Consider the following 16,646-nt stretch of genomic DNA (forward strand, 5'->3'; position numbering starts at 1 on the left):
GTTTAAGTGGTCATACATCACAGTGCATTTCCCTGATTGCTTTACACGCCTCTATAAGATCACCCCTCAGAACTTGAAGCTATTGACTCTCCACCACCATCCGTCCAATTCCCTCCACAGATGCTGCCTGACCTGCTAAGTTCATCCAAAAGTGTTTTGTACTTTTGTGTTCAGTATGCATGATAAGATTTTTTTTTCTCTCTGCTTTAGTTCACTGTTTACTCTGTAAATACATGTGACCCAGTGGGTTTGTCTGTACACACTCCACTGTGATATTACTCTCTGGTTTCACAAGCCTTCCACGCGCTGTATGCCCAGATCAGTGGAGTGTGACGGGCGAAGTGGGGAGTTCCCCTGATCCAAACGTACTTGAATCAAGGTTGCCGCTCCAGTAGAGTTTAGTTGAGTTTAGAGATACAACATGGAAACAGGCACCGAGTCCACGCTGACCATCGATCACCTGTCCACACTAGTTCCATGTTATCCCACTTTCTCATCCACTCCCTACAAACTAGGAACAATTAACCTACAATTAACCTACAAACCCGCACGTCATTGGGATGTGGGAGGAAATTAGAGCACCCAGAGGAAACCCACAAAGTCACACGGGGAATGTGCAAACTCCACACACAACACCCAAGATCAGGATCGAACCGGGGTCCCTGGCGCAGTGAGGCAGCGGCTCTTCCAGTTGCACCACTGAGAGCATAAGAGGGAGTGTGGCACTAACAGAGGTTTGCTCTTGTAAATGATTCATTAAGACTTGGGAGCAAAACACAAAGTGCTGGAGGAAATCGGCAGGTCAGGCAACATCTGTGGAGGGAATGGATGGGTCAGGACTTCAACTAATCCGTTCCCTCCACAGATGCTGCCAAACCCTCTGAGTTATTCCAGCACTATCTTGCTCAGGTTTTCAGCACCTGCAGTTCCTTTGTGCTTCTTTTATGAGCCGGGCCTTATTCGCTTCACAAAGCAGATAGAACACAGTACAGCACAGGAACAGGCCCTTCGGCCCACACGAGCATCTTATCTGTTCCTTGACTGACTTATCTGCCTGCACATAATCAATATCCTTCTATGTACAGGCCTGGTCTCTTAAATGTTACTATTGTATCTGATTCCACTCCCACCCCAGCAATGCTTTCCAGGAACTCGCCGCCCTCTTTGTGTAACATTGTTTTTGGAATTGCCCCACACATCGCCTTTAAATGTTGCCCCCTCTCACCTTAAAGCAATGCCCTTTCGTTTTTGATTTTTCCATCGAGGGAGAGGTTCTGACTGTCTGCCCTATCTATGCCTCTCATAATTTTAACTACGTCTTGTCAGGTCTCCCCACAGCCTGTGGCATTCCAGAGAGAACAATCTAAGTCTGTCCAACCTCTCCCTGCAGCTAATACCCCATAATTCAAGCATCATTTTGGTAAACCTCCTCTGCACCTTCTCCAAAGCCTCCACATCCTTCCTGTAATCGGACGACCAGAACTGCACACACATGCGGCCTGACCAAAGTCCTATAGAACTGCATCATGACTTACTGACTCTTATACTCAGTGCCCTGAAGAATGAAATCAAATGTACCATATATCTTCTTTACCACTCTATCTACTGGTGTTGCCACTATAGGGAGATGAAGTTGAAGCCTAAGATCACTCTGTACATTAATGCTGTTAAGAGTCATACCATTAATTGTATGTTTTCTCCTTGTATTTTGCCTCCCAGAGTGGACCACCTCACACTCGGTCGGATTAAGATCTACAGTATCTGCCATTTCTCCGTGCAATTCAGAAGCTAATCTAAATCCCACTGTATACCTTGACAGCCTTCCTCATAGTCCCTGAACCCAGCAATCTTGCTGACAATTGCGAACTTGCCATCCAACCAACTCATCTCCATTTATTTCCAAGTCATTTATATATAGCACAAACAGCGGAGGTCCCACCACTGGACCAGCCCGAATATTGTCCTTCCACCGAAACACTCTGTCTTCTAAGCCAGTTCTGAATCCATACCATCAAGTCACTGTTAATCCCATGCATCCTCCAGCACAATATGTTTTCCTCAAAATTCCAGTGTCTGCAGTTCCGTGGGTCTCTATTAAGACTTGGGACCCTGTTGGCTTCATCAGGAAGATGCAATGGGAATGGCCCTATGCTGATTGAGCCTTCTCTGGGATATTGGATAAGCCTGCAGTACCTAGATGAGGCACCAAGGGGGAATTGCTGCCGGAGGTTCCCTAGTACCGTTGTGGCCAGGGTAGGTGGGATTGGGATGATGAAGAGGCGTACTCATTCTCACTTCTCCCCGGACAGGCTTGGCCGTTGGACTTGGGATCGGAGCCCTGGCTGAGGTTGCCAAGAAGAGCTGGAAGCATGAAGAGCGGGATGGTAAGAGGGAGCGAAGGAAGACCTGATGTGTATTTTCCTGGCTGGTTCAGTTTAGAGATACAGCACGGAATCGGGCCCTTCGGCCCATCGAGTCCGTGCGGTCCCCGCACATTAACGCTACCCTACACACATACACTAGGAACATTTTACATTTATACCAAGCCAATTAACCTACAAACCTGTACGTCTTTGGAGTGTGGGAGGAAACCGAAGATCTCGAAGAAAACCCACATGGTCATGGGGTGAACGTACAAACTCCGTATAGACTACACCCGTAGTCGGGATCAAACCCGGGTCCCTGGCGCCGCAAGCGCTGTAAGGCAGCAACTCTACCGCTGCGTCACCCTGCCGCCCTAGTGCCAAAGCACTTTACACATAACATAACAGTCCAGCAAAAGAACAGACCCTTTGGCCCACAATGTCCCTGCTGAACATGGTGTCAATCTCTGTCTGCACATGGTCCATATCCCTCCATTCCCTGCGTATCCATGTGCCTATCTCTCCCCTGTGCCCCACCTTGACTCACCTTTTTCTCCCCTCCCCTTCCACAAGCTTCACAATACGCAACTCTTCAACCGCCTGTCTCACACTTTGTCCTTTCATCTCTAGCTTTTGTCCAACCATCTGCCTATCCACCCCGTCACCTGTATCCACCTATTACCTGCCAGGCGCTGTTCTGCCCCCTCCCCTCTCCCTACTTTCTTTTACCCTCCCCCTATAATCAACCTGAAGAAGGGTCCTGACCTGAAACATCACCTGTCTATGTTCTCCAGTGGTGCTGCCTGACCTGCTCCAGCTCTGTTGTTTTTTTTGTCTCTCTAAAAGCCACTATCGTATCTGCCTCCATCACCAGCACCCCCGGCCGGCAGCATGTTCCAGGCATTGTGTAAAACAAAAACAAGTTATGCACATCACCTTTGAACTTAATTCCACTTAACTTAGCTCATCTCAACTTAAAGCTGTGCCCTCTAGTCTTGGACATTTCCACCCTGGGAAAATTGTTCTTGCTGTCTACCCTACCTATGCCTCTCAGTTTTATATACTTCTATCAGGTCTCCTCACAAACTCTGCTCCAGAGAGAACAGTCTGTTTGTCCAACCTATCCTTGGAGCTAATTGGGGGCACAGTGGTGCAGCAGTAGAGTTGCTGCCTTACAGCGCCAGAGACCCAGGTTCGATCCAGACTACGGGTGCTGTCTGTACGGAGTTTGTACATTCTCCCCGTGACCACATGTGTTTTGTCTGGGTGCTCCGGTTTCCTCCCACATCCCAAAGACATACAGGTTTGTAGGTTAGTTATGATCTGGAAATTGCTCCTCGAGAGTAAGATAGAACTAGTGCACGGGGTGATTGCTGGTTAGCACGAACTTGGTGGGCCGAAGGGTCTGTTTTCACGCTATATCTCCCAAGTTACACTAAAGTAAACTCCTCAGACTGCCTCCACTGTCATATCCCTGTGTGATAGTTATTGTAATGCACTGCTTGGGTGTCTCCTGATGGACAGATTGCACGCCCCTCCCTGCCCTCTGCCCAACCTCCTCACAGCTTTGTTCCATGCTGCACAAGTTGGGTCTGAGCCTGTCCCGTCCCATTGAAGTCTGTGTGCTTAGGCACATTGCGTCTCTGGCTTCAATCTCCCCCACCCCCCCAGGTGTGGAACGGCATGAGCCCGCAGTAATGTTCGAAGGTCCTACCGTCCCTCTCGCGTTCTGGGTCTCCTGAGGGAGTTACCTCTGTCGGTGTGTCTGTGAGCTGGGTGTGTCTGAGCTGTGTGGCCATGTACAAAATGGAAGGCAACCTGCCTCGGGAAAGGATGTGCCTGCATTCCTCACATTGTAGCAGGTGCAAGCAAGGAGTGGTTCCTCACCACTGCCTGTGGGAACTTGTAGACCAATGTCACTGATTGCAGCTTGGCAGAGCCAAGCTTGGGCTCCGAGCCATGGATTCTAGAACAGCTTATCTGACTAGTGAGGGTGACCTGGAAATTAGATAGCGGCTAATGGTTGTTTGTGTGCATGGCTGGGCGCTGGGTTGTCTTGGAGGTTATTCAGGTCTTCCCCACCCCACCAGCCCTCCCTGGCATGCTTCTGTGGGTGGCACCATTGGCAGCTTCTTCCTCTAGATGCCCAGTATTGCAGAAATCTATGCCATGTATAGATAGGGTAGGCAGTCAGAACCTTTCTCCAAGTACTGAAATATAAAAGTCTAGAGCACATGGCTTTAAGGTATGAGGGGTAACATTTTAAGGAGATGTGTGGGGCAAGATTTTTTAGACAGAGGGTGGTGGGTGCCTGGAACGCGCTGGCAAGGGTGGAGGTGAAGGCAGATACAATAGTAGTGTTTAAGAGGCTTTTAGATAGGGACATGGAAATGGAGGGATATGGATTGTGTGCAGGCAGAGATCAGTTTAACGGTGTGTTCGGCACGGACATTGTGGGCCAAAGGGTTTGTTACTGTTCTGTGCTGTTCTATGTTCTTCAAACTGTCCTTGGTTGAATTGTCAAGCCCAGTGCCTGCCTGCCTGCCCCTGTGATCTTGTGCCAACGTTTAGAACAGGTGGTGTGGTTCCTGGGATCACGGCCAATACTTAACCCTCAGTGAGCATTTCCCAAAAATTGAAAAGAGAGAAATTAGTGACTGGGGTCCATTACAAACACACTGACACCCCCTGTTTACCCAGCTACACTTTCAGCCCTGCCTTCTAAGGTTGAAGTTTAGTTTAGACATGCAGCATTTAAATGGGGCCCTTCAGTCCACCATCAATCAGTCCACCATGGCAACCATCAATCACCTATTCATACTAGCTCTATGTTATTCCACTTTCCCATATATTCCCCACACACTAGGGGCATAAGAAAAGAGTAAACTAATACTCAATGCCTCGACCTATGAAGACAACTACATCAAATGCCATCCTCACTGCTATCTGTTGCAACTCTGAGAGAACTATAGACTCTGCATAAACAAGGTCTTATTTTCATAATTTCTAGGAGCAGAATTAGGCCATTTCAAGTCAAGTCAAGTTTATTTGTCACATACACATACAAGATGTGCAATAAAATGAAAGGTCACCCACAGTCCAGCAATAGAGCAATAAAAATAAATAATTTCACACACAATCACAACCAACACAAAAAAAAAAGAGAGAAACATCCATCACAGTGAGTCTCCTCCAGTCACCTCCTCACTGTGATGGAAGGCCAGAATGTCTTTTTCTCTTCCCCTGCCGTCTTCTCCCATGGTCAGGCTGTTGAAGTTGTCACGTTCCGGGCCGCGCCGGACGATGAAAGGTCCGCGGCAGGCCGACCCAAGCCCCGCGATCCGGGACGGGCGAAAACGCTGCTGCTGCCGGAGCTCCCGATGTCGGCCCCCACCCAGGGGGCTGCGAGCTTCCGATACCACGTGGCCCGCGGCCGAAGCCGCTGCACGTCGGGGCGGTCGTGGCTCCCGACATTGAAGCCCCCGCCAGGCAGAGAAAATCCCGCGGCCTATTTCAGGCCGCGCCGGACGGTGAAAGGTCCGTAGTGGGCCAACCCAAGCCCCGCAATCCAGGGCGGGCGAATACGCAGCCGCTGCACGTCGGGGGCGGTCGTGGCTCCCGACATTGAAGCCCCCGCCGGGCCGAGAAAATCCCGCGGCCTATTTCAGGTCGCGCCGGACAGTGAAAGGTCCGTCCGTAGTGGGCCGACCCAAGCCCCGCAATCCGGGGCGGGCGAAAACGCTGCCTCTGCCGGAGCTCCCGATGTCGGCCCCCACCCAGGGGGCTGCGAGCTTCCGATACCACACGGCCCGCGGCCGGAGCCTCCGAAGGCGAGTCGCAGCTGCTCCCGCGGCGCCACCACAGCCTCCGAAGGCAGCCAGCTCCGCAGATGGTAAGTCCAGTCCGCGGGCTCTGCGAACCAGAGCCCAGGTGGTCCCAGGTGGAGGCCGCCAGCTCCAGGTGTTTGGCCGATGGTAGGCCGCAGCGGGAAAGGAGACACCACCCAGAAACAAAGGTTGGGTCTCCGTTCGGAAGAGACAATTCAATTTTATAGTCCCCCCCCTCCACATAGCACACAACCAAAAAGAACACTACATCACATCTACACACTGCAATCAAGACAAAAAAAAACAACACAAAAGACAAACCAACTGCAGGTGAGTCGCAGCTGCTAGGGCAGCGCATGCCCACCATGTCTGCCCCTCTCAACCCTATTCTGCATTTGCACCAAAAATGTAGGAGGATGGGGACTGGGGGAGGTAGAAATGGGTATCCATCTTGGTGGGGCCCACGAAAAGGGGAGGGGGTGTCCTTGTAGGTTAGTCACCTGATGCTGGAGAATTCAATGTTCATAACCATTGGGTCTGCCTTTATCTCTCCCCTCCACCCCTGCTGACCATCCTCCCCACACTCCTTTAACCCCCCCACCCCTTCAGTGAGTCGGCCCTTGCCTCCCCCTTCCACCCCCCACCCCCCCCCCCCCCCCCGCTTATCCTCTTGCTCCTTTCACCCCCTCTCCTCCACCCCTATAGAGGGTCTGCACTGTGCCTCCCCTGCACTGCTCCATCTGTGCTTTGCAAGTGGTGTCGAGGGAGGCAGTCTGCAGTGCTGGCCACAGGGCACACTGCGGCCTTCAGTGACCTTGCAGCTTTGGCAGACATTCATTCCCCTGCTGAAGGTCCTTGTAGTTTGTTGATGCAGTTTGCGCTCCTTCTCACTTGTTATTGTCCCTCAGCCTTTTGGCACATTCTGTTAATAGGCTGGGCCTCGCTTGCTCTCTCTCTCTCTCTCTCCCCCTCTCTCTCCCTCTCTCTCTCCCTCTCTCTCTCCCTCTCTCTCTCCCTCTCTCTCTCCCTCTCTCTCCCTCTCTCTCCCCCTCTCTCCCCCTCTCTCCCCCTCTCTCCCCCTCTCTCCCCCTCTCTCCCCCTCTCTCCCCCTCTCTCCCCCTCTCTCCCCCTCTCTCCCCCTCTCTCCCCCTCTCTCCCCCTCTCTCCCCCTCTCTCCCCCTCTCTCCCCCTCTCTCCCCCTCTCTCCCCCTCTCTCCCCCTCTCTCCCTCTCTCTCCCTCTCTCTCCCTCTCTCTCCCTCTCTCTCACTCTCTCTCCCTCCCTCTCCCTCTCTCTCCCTCTCTTTCCCCCCCCCTCTCCGCTGGTAGTGTCTGCCACAACCCTAGGAGTGGATGTTAGGATGAGTGGCAGATTAATCTGGGAGGTTTTGTTATAGAACAGTACAGCACAGGAACAGGCCCTTCGGCCCAAATGTCTGTGCCGAACATGATGCCAACACCATCACAGCTACGAGCATACGATCAATATTCCTCCATTCCCTGCATATCCGTCTCTTAAATGCCGCTGTTGTAAATGCCCCCACCACCACCTCCCCTGGCAGCGCGTGCCAGGCACCCCCATGCTCTGTAGCCGCTGTTGTAAATGCCCCCACCACCACCACCCCTGGCAGCGCGTGCCAGGCACCCCCGTGCTCTGTGTAACAAAAGCACGTTGTTAATGTTTTGTTTAAGTGGGGGGGAGGCTGAGGGAGGAGATTGCAGTGGGAGATCTTGTTGCTGGTTGTGTCTTGTGTCTTGGCCCTTGGAGGGGAAATGAAGATGAGGTGGAGGATTGAAGTCGGTGGTAGTGTATCTCCCCTGGCACGGGCTGAGGTGGGAGATATTGTTCCTAGCTGTGTCTCTCCCATGGAAGGGGAAGTGTGCTTGCTGGAATCTCCCACCACACTGGGAGGGACAGTGAAGATGAGTGGAGATTGGTGTGGGGAGGGATTGTTGGCGACAGCATCTCCCCTGGGAGGGTTGAGCAGGGAGATTGGTGTGGGGAGGGATTGTTCCCCTGGGAGGGGATGTGTGCTTGCCGTTATCTCCAAGGTCACTTTGTGGTCATCTCCTGGGAGAGCTGCCAATGGGCTGCCTTTTGACACAGCTGTCTGTCTGAGCTCTGCGCTGCCTTAGAGCAAGAACTGCTGTAATTTTGTTATTTGCAGTGAATTAGTGTTCCCGTGTGTACTATTTAGAGTTCCCTGCACTACTGTTTCGGTCAAGCCCTTCAAACCATTCAAAGTTAGCAAGAGTAAATATTTTAATCACTTGGACATGGCCTGTGGCCACTGGCACAGCAATCTGCAGTCTCTGCGGCACCGGTTACTTAGCACAGAAGTACATATGTCAGCCCAACGTATTCATGTTGACCAAGGCATCTTCCCGACCTAAGTCCTGTTTACCTGCGTTTGGCCCACACCCCTCTATGCCTTGGATAGACACGAAGTGCTGGAGTAACTCAGCAGGTCAGGCAGCATCTCTGGAGAAAAAGGATAGGTGTTGTTTTGGCTTGGGACCCTTCTTCAGACTGCCTCTACGTCATTACTCTCAATGTTTTTTAAAATTTTGTCATTGAACCTGCCTCAACCCCCTTCCCACCCCCCCCCCCCCCCCCCCACCCCACCCCTTCTGGCAGTACAATAGGTAGACCAAAAGTGTCTATAACAAGGGGACCCCACGTTCCAGGCAACTAACAAAACCAGCCCTTGCCACCTGCCATCAAATCCATCCCGTCCCACAGCACTTCCAGAGGTCAGATAATAACTATACATAAATCCAATCGAGCCAAACTCAAATAGAATAGGTAGAGCAAAGGGGAAGATACCGAGTGCAAAATATAGTTCTCAGCATTGTAGCACACCAGTTCCATAGACAATATCCAATGTTTGCAATAGGGTAGAGGTGAATTAGGACAGTACCCTAGGTTATGGGCCATTTTGAAGCTTGATAACAGGGAGGAAGAAGCTGTTCCTGGTTCTGGCAGTGGACGTTTTCAAGCTTCTGTACCTTCTGCCCAACGGGAGCAGGGGAGGAAGGAGTGACCGGGGTGGGACAAGTCTTTGGTTATGTTGAAGGTAGAGACACAGTGCTAGAGTACGTCAGTGGGTCAGGCAGCATCGTTGGAGATAAAAGATAGGCGATGTTTTGGGTCGGGACCATTCATCGACTGAAGATTATTCGGTCAGATTATGTTGGCTGCTTTTCCGCGGCAGCATGGTCTGTTTGGTACATGACTTGGTTTATTTGTTGTCACATGTTCCGAGATATAGTGAAGACCTGTGACCTGTAAACAGTGTGTGGTGCTCTTGTGTGTAACCTGCAACAGAATCTCACATCCAACGCAAAACGCCTGTCTGCTCCGTGTTGTTCAGAAGCTGGGTGTTGTAACGAAGCTCCTGTCCTCTAGGACGGTAGCTTGTCCTTTCTGAGATGCTTCGAGGCAGCTGTGGCAGCACCAGCCATCGTGTCTACATCAAGGGATTCCACATTCCAGGCCATTAACAATCCCCAGCCAGCCCTCACCGCCTGCCATCAAATCCCACCTTCCCTCTTGTTGATGGCATTCCATCCCGTCCCGTCCCGCAATGCTTCCTTTCCCAGGCCACTGCTCCTCCCTGCCACTAATTCACATCCCTCCATTCCTTGCATATCCATGGACCTTTCTCAAAGTTTCTCAAATACCATTGCTGTATCAGCTTCCACCACCACCCTGCCAGCACCTTCCAGACACTCACCACTCTCTGTAAAATAAAACTTGCCCCACATATCTCCTTTAAACTTTGCCCCTTTCACCTTGAAGCTATGCCCTCTAGTCTTTGATATTTCCATCCTGGCTAATTGTTTACCCTCTCAATGCCTCATAATTTTACAAGGAACATAGAGCAGTGCAGCGCAGGAACAGGCCCTTCGGCCCACAATGTCTGTACCGAACATGATGCCAAAACCAATCCTTATCTGCCTCTACATAATCCATATCCCTCCATTCTCTGCACATCAAAGTGCCTATCCAAAAGTCTCCTAAATGCCACTATTGTATTTATATGATATACTATATATACACTTCTATCAAGTTTCCCCTCAAACTTAAGCATTCCAGAGAAAACAATCCAATTCTGTCCAACCTCTCCCTGTAGCTAATGCTTGCGAATCCAGGCCATAATTCTGCTAAACCTCCTCTGCCCCCTCTCCAAAGCCTCCACATCTTTCCTGTTGTGGTACAACCAGAACTACACACAATACTCCAAATGCAGCCTAACCAAAGTCCTAGAGAACTGGGTTATTATTGACAAGTGTACCGCGGTACAGTGAAAAGGTTTGTGCATGCTATCCAAATAGATCAGATAATACTAGACATAATTACAACCAAGTCAAATTCAAGTACAGTAGGTAGCACAAAGGGGAAGATACAGAGTGCAGAATATAGTTCTCAACATTGTAGTCCATTAGTTCCAGTGACAAAGTCCAATGTCCACAATGGGGTAGAGGTGAATCGGACAGTACCCTAGCTTATTGAAGAACCGTTCAGAAGCCTGCTAACAGAGGGGAAGAAGCTGTTCTTGAGTCTGGTGGTGCGCACTTTCAAGCTTCTGTGCCTTCTGCTGGACGGGAGCAGACCTTGTTCTGCCCTGGTGTGTGATGGGCTGTATGAGTGTTCAGCTGCCTTGGACACGAGGTCTGACGAGGTGTGTGTTTTGTTGCCCACAGGTGGGAAAGCCATGATGGACAGGAGTCCCTTCCTGTCAGAGGCGAACGCTGAGAGGATTGTGAATACCCTGTGCAAGGTGCGGGGAGCTGCCCTCAAACTGGGCCAAATGCTCAGCATCCAAGGTAAGCGATACCTCCCCTCGTCACATACCCCATCCCATCCCCGCCCCACTCTGACTATGGCACAGCGACCTCTGTCAGTCCCTACAAGGAGCCAGCACCACATGTCAGCCCATTATGCTGACCTTAACCTTCAGCCCAGCACTGAGAGGCATGGCTGGGTGACATTGGGGGGAAAAGACACAGTGCTGGAGTAACTCAGCGGGTCATGCAGCATCTCTGGAGAACATGGATAGATGACATTACTGGCCGGGACCCTCCTTCAGATTCAATTCATGTTCTCCAGATGTTACCTGACCTGGTGAGTTACTCCAGCACTTTATGTCCTTCCAATATGTGTACCTGCCTAAATGTCTGTTAAACATTGTAATGGTGTCTGTGTCTGCATCCACTACCCCCTCTGCCAACTTGTTCCATATATCTACCCCCCTCTGTGTATAAAAACACCCATCAGATCTTTAACTTTCTCCCCTCTTGACCTTAAACCTGCATAATTCTAGTTCTATATTCCCACTGCCCTGGGCTAGAGATTCTATCAATCCTACCAGGTCACACCTCAGCCTTCTACGTTCTGGTGAGAATAAACACAGCCTATCCAACCTCTCCATACAGCTATTACAGGGGGAGAACAGTGCAACACAGGAGCAGGCCCTTTGGCTCACAATGCTGAACATGATGCTACTTTCAACCAATCTCCACAGCCTGCACATGCTCCATATCCCACTACTCCCTGCATATCCATCGTCCGAGCCCAAAACCTCTTTAACGGCACTATTGTATCTGTCTCCACCACCACCCGTGGCAGGCAAACACAACCCTCTGTGGAAAGAATTGTCTTGCACATCTGCTTTAAACTGTGCCCCTCTTAAAGCTATGCCCTCTAGTCTTTGACATTTCCACCCTGGGGGAGAAAGGTTCTGGCTGTCCACCCTGTATGTTTCTCATAATTTTCAAACATCTATCAGGTCTTTCTTCAACCTCAGACGCTCCAGAAAAAACAATCGAAGTTTGCCCAATCTCTCCTTACAGTTAATAACCCCTATGCAGAGTTTTTCTGCACACTCTCCCTCCGACAGTATCCTCCTGTAGTGAGTGCCGTCACCCACTATATCACAGCCCAGCGTCTGTGCCCAGTTGACCAGGTCAGTCTGTGTTGAAACAGTCATTGTGATCATGGATCTCTGGGGCACTTGATCCAGAGAGCAGCATTTGAAACCTACCATGCAGCTATGTCCTGTGGTAAACAACCAAAATAAAACATCACGTCAGCACGTTACACTCCAGTGAGCATGAACTTGACTGAAACAACCTGAGGATTGAGCGAAGGGAATGTGTGCGTTGTGCAAGTGGAAATTCAAGCGTGGTTTTAATTTATGACCAGCTCCAAATGTCATCATCTGACATTCCCCTCCCAAATCACCCTGTTTATCTACACTCGAAGGACATTAACCCTCTGTGTTCCAGTTTGGAGAGAGCCCAGAGTGTTTACTTGTCATATGTACCGAAGGAACATTTGCATTCTTGCAGCAGCATAACGAGCCTGTAAACACTATACTAAGTCCAATGTCCACAATGGGGTAGAGGTGAATCGGACAGTAGCCTAGCTTATGGAAGGACCATTCAGAAGCCTGATTATAGGGGAAGAAGCTGTTCCCGAGTCTGGTGGCGCGCACTTTCAAGCTTCTGTACCTTCTGCCGGATTAGAGCAGGGAGAAGAAGGAATGACCAGGGTGGGACAAGGCATTGATTATGTCGGCTGCTTTCCCGAGGCAGCATGAAGTGCAGATGGAGTCAATGGTCTGGTAAGTGGGATGGACTGGGCTACATCCACAACTCTGTAATTTATTGCGGTCTTGGTCAGAGCTGTTCCCAAACTAAGCTGTGATGTAACCCGACAGTATGCTTTCTACGGAAGTCACTGGAGACTTACTGAATTTTCTCAGTCTCCTCTGGAAGTAGGGGTGTTAGGGTGGCTTCTTGGCTGTTGCTTCCATGTGGCTGTTGCCACTGCTGCTGTGTCTTTGCTCCTCCAGTGTGCTGAGCCTCATCCGGATGCTGGATTGAGGAACCCGTTTGTCTTCTAAATGCTAACTTCCTCTTTAATGGTTGGGTAATTTCTGATCCACTTTTGCTCTTCTATAAAGTATGTGTGGGTGGGCAGGCAGGGTGGGGGAGAGTGTGGTCATGGTGTGAACCCTCTGTGATGTGTGATGGTCTCTATGCCCAGACGACAGCTTCATCAACCCCCAGCTGCAGAAGATCTTCGAGCGAGTTCGCCAGAGTGCCGACTTCATGCCCAGCCGGCAAATGATGGTGAGACACCCCCCACAATCGTCCTGATCCCTGGCTTCTCCCCCCCCCCATCTGATCTGATCCCCTGATTTTCCCCGTCACCCCCACCCCCTCAGATCCCTGAAATCTCCGTCTCCGACCCCCCCCATCTCCAGCTCCCCTTCCCCTCTCCGACTCCCCACTCCTCCCCCCATCTCCGACGCCTCCCCAGTCTCTCTTCCCCTCGTTCCCCGTTATGTCCACCCCCCTCCTTGTCCCCATTACTGAGCTGCCGCCCTCCTACCGGCCTACAGGGGGTGCTGCTGAGTGACCTGGGCCCGGACTGGAGGCAGCAGCTGCTGAGCTTCGAGGATCGGCCCTTCGCCGCCGCCTCCATCGGGCAGGTCCACCTCGGCACGCTGGTCGACGGGAGGCAGGTGGCTATGAAGATACAGGTAACCACTGCCACGGGGGAGGGGGGGGGGGAGAGAGAGGGAGATACTCTGGGGGGGAGAGACCCCTGCCATGAAGATTGGGGGGTGGGGGGGGGATGGGAGAGAAAGAAAGAGACCTCCCGAAGGGAGTGAGTGTGACACAATCTGGGGCAGGGGAGCAGAGAGGGGGATCCCTCCCCCACCAGGGGTGAGAGAGAGAGCTGGGGTGGGGGTGCAGTGAACCCACGTCTGGTGTTCGGCACCGCACCATCTGGTGGGGGTGGGTGCGAAGGGGCTGCAGGGGGAGGAGGTGGGATGTTTATGGGATGCGAGTGTTGCCTCTTGGGGTGGGGTGGGGCGTGACTGGGTCATGGTGTCAGATGTGGGGGGTGGGGGACAGTTGTGTGGAGGGTGGGCCGGATGTCTGTCCTGAGCTGGGGTGGGGTTGGTGCCGGGGGGTGGGATTGGTGCCTGGGGGGGGGGTGGGATTGGTGCCTGGGGGGGGATTGGTGCAAGGGGGGGGTGGGTGTGGGATTGGTGCCGGGTGGGGGTGGGGGGGAGAGAGGCAGGGTGAGTGTCACTGACCCCTGCCCCTTGTGCCTGCAGTATCCCGGAATAGCCCAGAGCATCTCCAGTGACGTAGACAACCTCATCTCCGTGCTCAGCATGAGCAACGCCCTGCCCGAGGGTGAGTGACCCACCCTCTCCCCACCCCGCCCCCCGCCCCCACCCTCCCCCCGCTCCCACCCTCTCCCACCTGCCCCCACCCGCCTCCCCCCGCCCCCGCCCCCACCCTCTTGCCTCTGACAGATCCCCCGCCCTTCCCTTCCGCCCCGGGGCTGGGTCCCCCCACTGACGGTGGTGCTGATCCTGCTGCAGGGCTGTTCCCAGAGCACATGATCGAGGTGATGAGCCGGGAGCTGTCCCTGGAGTGCGACTACAAGAGGGAGGCTGCCTGCTACAAGCAGTTCAGGTGAGGGGGGGAGGGGAGGGGAGTGAGGAGCAGGGGGGGGAGGGGGAGGGCGGTGGGGAGTGAGAGGAGGAGGGGGGGGAGGGGAGTGAGGGGGGGAGTGGTGAGGGGGGGAGTGGGGAGGGGAGGGGGGTGAGGGCGGTATGTGTGAGGTGACGTTGCCCCCCCACCCCGCAGGGAGCTGGTGAAGGACGACCCTTTCTTCGTGGTGCCGCCCGTCATCGATGAGCTCAGCAATCGGCACGTCCTCACCACCGAGCTGGTGCCGGGCTTCCCCCTCGACAAGGCCCAGGCTCTTAGCCAGGCCATCCGCAACCAGGTGGGTGCAGCCCCCTCCTCCCTACCCCCTCCTTTCCCATCCCCTCCCCTCACCCTCTCGCTCCTTCCCATCCCTCCCTCAATCCCCCTCCCTCCCACACCCTCTCCTTCCCTCATCCCCTTCCACCTCCCATCTCCCTTTGAACTGCGCCGGCATGGGAGGGAGGTGGCGTCTGCCTGAAGCCGCAGCCTCGCATAGCTACCAGGTTTGGAGAGCGTGAGGAGAGCTTTATCAAAACGCTGCCTGGACGAGAGGGAACTGTGCAGCACTGACACAGGCCCTTCATCCCACAATGTCCATGCCGAACATGATACCAAGTTAAATTAATCTTCAATTTTTTTAAAGATGTGCAGGGTAAGGTTTTGCGCATCAAGGGTGGTGGGGGTCTGGAATGTGCTGTCAGTGATGGTGGTGGAGGCAGATACAATTGTGGTATTTAAGAAGCTTTTGGATAGACACATGAATATGCAGGGTATGGGGGGATGTGGATCATGTGCAGGCAGACAACACATGGTCTTGCCAATGTATGGCGGTGCATTGTGGGCTGTTCCTGTGCTGGAAGTGAGGGGTGACAAGGAAGTGACCTAAGTGTGGGTGATGGACCAAAGCGGAGCGAGAGGATGGGGGTGAGGGGGGGGTGCGGGGGTCAGGGGTGGAGCCAGTCTCTGATTGTTGTCCTCCCTACCTCACAGATCAGTGAGAACATCCTGCGGCTGTGCCTGCGGGAGTTGTTTGAGTTCCGCTTCATGCAGACCGATCCCAACTGGTCCAACTTCTTCTACAACCCCGACACCGGCAAGGTGAGGGGGGGGGTGGTAGGGTGAGGGGGGGGTGGTAGGGTGAGGGGGGTGGTAGGGTGAGGGGGGGTGCTGGGTGAGGGGGGGTTGTAGGGTGAGGGGGGTGCTGGGTGAGTGGTAGGGTGAGGGGGGAGTGGAAGGGTGAGGGGGGGTGCTGGGTGAGGGGGGTGTCATAGGGTGTGGGGGGGGTGGTAGGGTGAGACGGGGGGTAGGGTGGGTGAGTGGAGGGGGGTAGGGTGGGTGGAGGAGGTAGGCCGGGTGAGTGGAATGGTTGACGAGGGGGTAGGGTGAGGATGGGGGTGGGTGTTGAGGTGGGTTCTGGGTTGCTCTCGCTCTGACCTGGCCACCCTCCTCCCCCCCCCCCCCCCCCCCCCCCCCAGGTGGCTTTGTTGGATTTTGGAGCCACGCGGTCGTTTGAAGAAGATTTCACCGACACCTACATCGAGGTGAGAGCAGTCGTCTCCCCCCACTGTCCCCCCGCTTGCGTTTGTCGCCCCCGGTTCGTCCCATTGTGGTGCTAACCCTGGTGTTGTTGACACAGATCGTGAAGGCGGCTGCCCACAATGACAGGGACGCGGTGCTGAGCAAGTCCATCGACCTCAAGTTCCTCACCGGCTACGAGACCAAGGTGGGTGCATCACTGTGACCCCAGGGCAGAGCGTCCAAATCCCCTGTCTCCCTCCCCCTGCCCGCACCTCACTTGAAACTCTCCCCCGCCCCAACCCTACCGTGAACATCTAACCCCTCTCTCCCAGGTACAGAGTACAGAATAGTGTTCTCAGCATTGTAGCGCACCAGTTCCAGAGACTAAGTCCAATGTCCACTATGGCGTAGAGGTGA

General features: G+C 53.2%; 1 protein-coding gene across 3 annotated transcripts in view; it reads left to right on the top strand.

Annotated features, from left to right (window-relative positions):
• The window catches only part of coq8aa (coenzyme Q8A, genome duplicate a), a 44,737-nt gene that overhangs the window by 24,022 nt on the left and 4,069 nt on the right, over positions 1 to 16,646 (top strand). For all 3 annotated transcript variants that reach the window (XM_078398935.1, XM_078398936.1, XM_078398937.1), the window contains exons 5-14: positions 2,310 to 2,384; positions 10,896 to 11,018; positions 13,243 to 13,328; positions 13,601 to 13,741; positions 14,327 to 14,408; positions 14,600 to 14,693; positions 14,868 to 15,009; positions 15,702 to 15,809; positions 16,187 to 16,252; positions 16,348 to 16,434. In XM_078398935.1, the coding sequence (XP_078255061.1) occupies positions 2,310 to 2,384; positions 10,896 to 11,018; positions 13,243 to 13,328; positions 13,601 to 13,741; positions 14,327 to 14,408; positions 14,600 to 14,693; positions 14,868 to 15,009; positions 15,702 to 15,809; positions 16,187 to 16,252; positions 16,348 to 16,434 (1,004 nt within the window). The remainder of the gene's footprint in view (positions 1 to 2,309; positions 2,385 to 10,895; positions 11,019 to 13,242; positions 13,329 to 13,600; positions 13,742 to 14,326; positions 14,409 to 14,599; positions 14,694 to 14,867; positions 15,010 to 15,701; positions 15,810 to 16,186; positions 16,253 to 16,347; positions 16,435 to 16,646) is intronic.

Source organism: Rhinoraja longicauda, chromosome 5 (assembly GCF_053455715.1).
Source record: "Rhinoraja longicauda isolate Sanriku21f chromosome 5, sRhiLon1.1, whole genome shotgun sequence".
Lineage (NCBI taxonomy): Eukaryota > Metazoa > Chordata > Chondrichthyes > Rajiformes > Arhynchobatidae > Rhinoraja > Rhinoraja longicauda.